This window comes from Seriola lalandi, unplaced genomic scaffold (assembly GCF_002814215.2).
Source record: "Seriola lalandi dorsalis isolate HSWRI2012SDOR001 ecotype SW California unplaced genomic scaffold, Sedor1 jcf7180002054412, whole genome shotgun sequence".
NCBI lineage: Eukaryota > Metazoa > Chordata > Actinopteri > Carangiformes > Carangidae > Seriola > Seriola lalandi.
In genome coordinates this window covers 1442125-1448859 of record NW_019524965.1, presented here as the reverse complement: position 1 = coordinate 1448859, position 6735 = coordinate 1442125, and the positions used below count along the sequence as shown (strand labels likewise).

The 6735-nt window shown below is 43.4% G+C and overlaps 1 protein-coding gene across 1 annotated transcript; it reads right to left on the bottom strand.

Annotated features, from left to right (window-relative positions):
• Window positions 1–366: 366 nt before the first annotated feature.
• Window positions 367–3250, bottom strand: pmp22a (peripheral myelin protein 22a). Its single transcript, XM_023410094.2, has 5 exons — window positions 3091–3250; window positions 2187–2301; window positions 1888–1981; window positions 1625–1765; window positions 367–1492 (listed from the first exon to the last, which is right to left on the bottom strand). Exons 2-5 carry the CDS (start codon window positions 2262–2264, stop codon window positions 1335–1337), a joined length of 471 nt encoding a protein of 156 aa, XP_023265862.1. The 5' UTR covers window positions 2265–2301; window positions 3091–3250; the 3' UTR covers window positions 367–1334.
• Window positions 3251–6735: the final 3485 nt, after the last annotated feature.

The following is a 6735-nucleotide window of genomic DNA, read 5'->3' as shown; positions in this document are numbered from 1 at the left end:
GCACAGGTGTTTCTCCAGGTTTATCACCAAATATCTAAATGTTTCCCTCAGGTGACTGACAGGGTCCTGTGAGTGTTTTGTGTCATATCCCCACCATGTGGTCAAATCTTGCTACTACAAGGTCAGTGTTGCATGCTGGTACTAGCAAACGACAAGAGGTATTTGCTAGTCCCAGCCGTACCGTATTCTTTAATAGCACATCCACCTTGAGTTCAGAGTATGAACACTGAACAAGAAATATCAAGTCAAAATTTCACATGGGTGTGAAACCTATATGTATAATAATCAGCCTAAACTGCACATGGTTCATCTGCAGCTTCTGTAAAAGAAATGCACATCACTGAACTTTTCAGCAGTGAGCAGAACTAATTTCAAAAGGTTTATTTAGAAGAATACTGACAATAATGGAAACTTGGGTTTGTACAAAGCAAATTAATCACAGGGCACGACACACTTGCAACACAAAGTAAGCTATACATTTCAAGAGTAGTAGATAAAAAAGCACCATTTTTCAAAACTAGATTACAAAATGCAAAACATTTTTTATTTGGCATATCAAGTACAATGATAATTCAGAAAAACTTCATGGGTTTATTTAAACTTATTGGTGGTTTTTTTTTATTTCTGAGGATTTACTCATTTCCTTCAAGAAGAACACATATATTCTAAGTAAGGCACATGGTTCAAAGCATTTGACAAAAACCCAAAACAAGACAAATCAGTCACAAAAAAAAAAAAGCTTGATACTCTGGCAGTTGAAGCGGCTTCTCTTTGGCACAGCTGCATGACTTGTGAGAGACACAAACTCTCTATCACAAAATTGAGCATGACAATGTTAACTTGACAACACTATGTACAAAATGTATGTAAAAATGTTATAAATATGTCTAAAAACCACAGACACTATGTACATCTTTGTACTAAAGAAGGGCAGGATTATTCGTCGTTGTTACCACACGTGATGGAATTGTGGAAGTCGGGTGCCGCCGTGCAACAAAAGTCAACATGTCACCAACACGTTTCTAAACACATTGCGAGGACACATCTGTCACCACAGGAAATGTAGTTTTTGTAGTGTTTGTTAAAACTCACACATCAGACTTGTGCGATATGTGTTAGCATATGATGGGAACATAATGGACACTGAAATACAGCAAGTAGAGATCCCCTGCAGTGATACATATCTCCTTTTTGTGTTTACAATGTTAGTGACACATGTACTTTTGCTGTACTTTTAGGATGTCAGTCTATGGTCTGTGGGCAGTAGGCACAGTGCGATGTTGTGGTAAGGGGTCTCCTTACTACCCCTCCTCTTTTCTCCCGTGCTCCTTCTCTCATTCTTTCTTCCTCAGGACGATATAAATGAGGCCGCTGATGAGACAGAGAGGGAAAGCTACCCAGGCCAGCACGTAGGCGTAACCGAACTGTGTATCGGAGCCCTCATCTGGACTCATCACAGTGTAGATGATCGCCGCGCACATCACAAACAAACCTAGGGGGAAAGACGAGAGGAGAGAAGAGGTGAGGCGGATCTGAAAGGAAATCTGAAGCAGATGATCTCACCACTCCACCCACGTGTGCTCAGGGTGTGACCCGTCAAGTGTGCTGATGAAGTCATACTCACTTGCCAAGATCTGGAAGATGGCGGTGAAAAAGAAGCGTCCGCCCTTGACCAGTCGGAAGAGCTGATACACGAATGCGATGAGGGAAAAGAAGCAGAAGAGCAGGGACAGGATCATGAGGGCTTGCACCGCCTGGATCCAGTCTAGAGGACATGCAGAAAACAGAAGAGAACGCGAGTTTAAGCACATTCATTACTTTTCGATGACAGTGGCAATAAAAGGCACATAGCATCGTATAATTTGCTTTTCAGGAATGCTGACAAACCTTCATTGCTGGCTGGCTTGCAGTGGTAGCCTCCACTACTTGACAGGCAACTGTACCATAGATCTGTGCTCCTATCCCCACCTACAGTCCATGCCTGGTCAACACAACAACACAGAGCCATTTCAATACATAGCAGCATCCACAACAGGAGCTCAGGGCTAAAATCGCCAACAGCAATAACAGTGGATGATCATACAATAAAGCAGCTGGAGTGTGTGCTCATTTATTCACATCACGGCCGTGCTCTACTCTTCCTTTTACAAAGATTAAAAGTGAAGTGAGAGAAAAGTTGAACTTACACTGGCTGCTGTTGACACAATGAGCAGGATGAGAATGACTAAGTGCAAGATGAGCACTCCGAGCAGGATGAGCAGCATTTTTTTTTTCCGTTTGTTTTTTTGTTTTCAAGTAGATCTAGAGGGATACAGGAGACAGAAGAAGTCAGTCCACATGAATTTACCACAACACCAAATCCCAATGTTAGGTGTGCAGCTCAATATCAGCTCATCTCGACTCCAGATGGCGCTGCTTCCTCACTTGTGAACCGACCGCAATGTTTACCTCAATGTGAAAGTATCCCCTTACATTCTAACGTAGAAAGAAAGAAAGAAGGAACTATAATTTCTTCCCGATGGAGCTCAAGTGGTCAATGTTGAGTTTCAAGTCAGAGGCTGTGGTAATGAAACCCAATCGATTCTGAAGTTGATTTGGCTACGCTGAACTTTTGATCCATTTACAAGGTCCAAATGGGTTAATTACAAGTCGTTAGTTTAAGCGATGCATGTTTGCATATTAAGTGAAAGGGGCTCTGGGGAAAAGCTTTGGCGGGAACCTCCGTAGGGTCGATATGAGTAAGAGAGCGAGACTCATTCACGGCTAATCAATGCATGCTGCTGGAAAACAAACTCAACCCATCTGCGTGAAAAACATTCCAGCGTAGTGCCGCCATGCGTGCGCCTCCACCTCTACCGACCTATAGCCTCTTAATCTACAGAGTTTCTACACCTAAAGCGGCCGTAGTGAGGTAAAGCAGCGACATATGAGACATGGTTGCTTATAAGCGCCACATAAGAAAATCCAAAGTCGATTTAAAGTCCAAGAGTGACGTCCTGCAGTATGAGGGGAGGAAAAAAGTCACTGAAAAAGTCAGGTGACTGACAAAAACGAAAGTTAAAACGCTCCAACACATAAACTCCAACTTACGGGGAAAGGCAAAAGCAAAGAGGTTTGATTCCGTGCAAAAAATAGGGAGGGAGTGCTGAAGTGAAGAGCTGGGGGGAAGTTTCTCCAAGTTTCTGCTTCTCTCGACTCTCTCTCTGTCGCTACTATTCCAGATGTGGCTCACACACCCCAGTCAGTCTCTTTCTCCGCCTGAGAACACCGCCCTGCAGGCCGTGCACGTCACCAGAGGCCCGCTCCAAATTTTTTTTTTTCTTTTTTTCTTTCTTCCCGTGGTAGCCTATCATCTGGATTACACTAAAGTCCAGAGGATTGTATGGAGTATCCTATGGTATTATTGTGCAAACCGCAAAGCCTTAAAAATTCATATGTAAACGTATGGGCGTCGGTCTCTGCACGTATGCCCTTAAAAACACTCATTATTTCACACCTACTAATAAAACACCAATTTGACATAACCTGTTAAATTCCAGCTAGGCCTTTTTGAGCCTATGGTGCTGAGTAAATTAACATGTGTTATCAGTGTCATTTATAGCTGTGATGTATCTTTATGGTGCCAAGGTTTTTACTATTCAAATGCTGCAAGCATCTCTGTTAATGTTTTTTTTTTTTTCTTTACAGGCCACACCTGAAATCCTGACTATGAGAGCTGTAGCTGTCAGGACAGTTAAGGTGAGTGTTTACCTTGTTCCACATGCTTGAAGGTGGCTGGGCAGATCTACGGACCCACACTGACTTGCTGAACTCAACATTAAGCTTCATAAAACACACCCGGCCAGTAGTATTCTGTCCAAATAGTGTGTATGTGTGTGTGTGTGTGTGTGTGTGTGTGTGTGTGTGCGTGTGTGTGTGTGTATGCATGTGAATAGACCAGCCCTCCTGAGGCCCCGCGGTATGCCCAGAATGCCTGTGTGTGTGTGTGTGTGTGTGTGTGTGTGTGTGTGTGTGTGTGTGTGTGTGTGTGTGAAGCAGGCCTCCTGTTTACCCCTGCGTCTGTTGGGAGAAGGGAGAGTTTGTCCAGTGCCAAAGGGAGTTAACAGGGTGCAATGTTTCGGTCATGCTAAATTGATGGAACAGCTTGGATCTCTCCGCACACAAGATTCAAGGATGAGTGACAAAGATTTGCCTGCCACAGCCCGCCGCCGTGGTTCTGCATCCCTCATTACACTGCGGTCTCGGGCCATTTCCTCACAAGTGACAAAGTTGTAAACCAAAGCAGAATGCAAATGACAACAAGAGACTAAAGAACAAGCCCGCATTTTGCTGTTTTGAAAACATCCAAGTGTGATCCGGTGCTGCAGTCAGAGAACACAGCTCGTGTCTGCCTCTCTCCTCTCCCTCGCAGCTTTTGGCTCAATCAGGTGGATTCCTATGGTCTGTGTTTGTAAACACACGAGGGGAGGAACTGTGGGCTGCAGCCCAGGCTCGCTGTGGGATGCCGGGTGAGGCAGTGCCGTGCGCCCTGGCAGAGCTGGACAGTGCAGAAAGAGGAATAGAGAGAGAGAGAGAGACAGAGAGAACCCTTTAACAATCAGCCGACCACTCAGCTGGACGTGCTGCTGTTTATGAAGATGTAATTGGTGCTGTGGTCAGGGGGAAGGCTGTGCCAGCAGCAGCATGGTGAGAAGTCAAACCTGACTGCCCAGCTGGAGCAGGTGTGTGTGGAGACTGTAAATGTCAGTGGTCTATGACACTCCTCTTTGGTCGGAGAGGATTTACACACAATCCTTCACTATTAGTCACAAAGTGGACATATGCAAAGCAGAGTATTAAACAACCTATATCTTTCTGTAGATGCATAAAAATGAATTTAAAGTTCTAAAAAGTCTTAAGTTATAAAGTTACACTGTCGCTGTTGTTGTTGTAGGAAGCTCTCATAATACAGCATCTGTGATACATTCCTCAGCTCAAATTAAGCTTCACTGCAGTGAGCTACAAAGTGCCCCACCCTTTTCTTTATTACAACTTCATTTAATTTAATAAGCTATGAGAGTGCAATAAATGTATGATTAGACAGTGGCTGGATATTTAATAATATTTATAAATACCTGCACGTATTCCCTTTTTAATGAATTTTGTGAAATTACTGTTTGAAGTTTTGTGTTAAATATTTCATTATGAAACCCCCCCACACACACGCACACACACACACACACACACACACACGCTCTAACAAATATGTAGGTTTGCGTTCTTTAATGTGCTTATTAGTGCCAGTCTCTGACTGATTACTTTGTGCTATCAGAGATAACTCAACTATAACCCTGAAGAGTTATGATCTTTTTTTACATGGTTGATAGCACTGGAAACCATCCAAAACCCCCACCCACCCCCCCTCCCCCCAAACCCATTAAATGAAAACACACAGCTCCTCTTCTTTTAAAAGTGAAGGATTACAAAGCAAACAGGCTGGAGGAGCTAACTACCCGTAAATATAGTCACTGCCATTATGGTGAGGCTGCAGCTGAAATATAAAACTGCCACACCCCTCTTTACTGAGAGAATCGACACCACACAGGTGAGTTGCAGAGAGAAGATTTGTGGAGTTTAACTGGAGAACTTTCAGTTTCCCTAAATGAATCTCACTGATCTGTGGAAAAAAAAAAAAGGCTACAGGGCCTCGAGTAAAACAGCTGATCTAAAACGAAACCACAGACGCGTCATAATGATTTCACCGTTATTAAATGAAAATACAAATTGCAATGCTTTGAAAAACTGGGCTGTGACTTTGTTTGGAAACATATTTTTATAAAAGGGAAACATACTAACCCTCCCCAGGAGAATAAATTGCATAAAGTGTACAAATTGTTGAATTCTTCTAATATTCTTACAATGATAATATGTTGATATGGCTATTTAAATGTATACCTGCATTTGTAATTACTCTAACATTTCCGGATTGGACTTGGAGTTAACATAAGTGCTAACTTTCAGTTTTGTTTTCGCATTCAATGCAAATCATGTCACTTTTGTTTTTGTCTATTCAAAACCATAAGAGGTGTTGATCATATCAAAAGTCAAGACAAGACTTGTGTTAGAGTGGAGGTGTTTTACTGGAATGGTCTGCTGTTTAGTGACAGAATGAGTCAGCCTCAGCTCAAGCCCAGCCCTGGTGCACAACACTGGGCTCCACCTGCAGGAGTGGCCAAATGACTCTTTTTGGACTGCTCCAGCTCTAAAAGCAAACATGGGACTGAGGGAAGAGTGAGACAATTAGGGATTAGGTTTTGGTTTTGGATATGACCCTGCCTTGGCTGTCTAGAGGACGTCTTAGTGGGACAGCTGGACAGGCAGTTTCACTTGTGGGAATATGAAGGAATGATGGAACGCCCCAGTCCTCCTTCACCTATGGAAGTGACTGCCAAAACAAGAGGAAACGCTAAAGCTCTGAAGTCAGTCTGGTCAAAAGTCATCAGGAGTAGCTGACAACGCCTGTGCTTTGGCCCTTAGGCCATCTCACTGGACACCTCCGGGTAACAGCTGGGAAACCATTGGATCTACATAGCACACAGCTGTTCACAGATCTTCATACTTTTGTTAAAGCATGGGTTAGTTTGGCCTGTTTGTGCCGCAGCCTAGCTTGATCAAAATAAAGTGTCAAATGCATCATCCTGTCTACTTGGAAACCGTACAGTGGCATTCCTCTTGCAGATGCATTCTCTGCTTTCC

Coding starts and splice junctions, on each gene's coding strand:
- pmp22a (XM_023410094.2), bottom strand. CDS start 2,264: ATGCTGCTCATCCTGCTCGGAGTGCTCATCTTGCACTTAGTCATTCTC. Junction 1,982..2,186: donor TTGTGTCAACAGCAGCCAGT/GTAAGTTCAACT, acceptor TGTGTTGACCAG/GCATGGACTGTAGGTGGGGA. Junction 1,493..1,624: donor CATCTTCCAGATCTTGGCAA/GTGAGTATGACT, acceptor CTTTCCCCCTAG/GTTTGTTTGTGATGTGCGCG.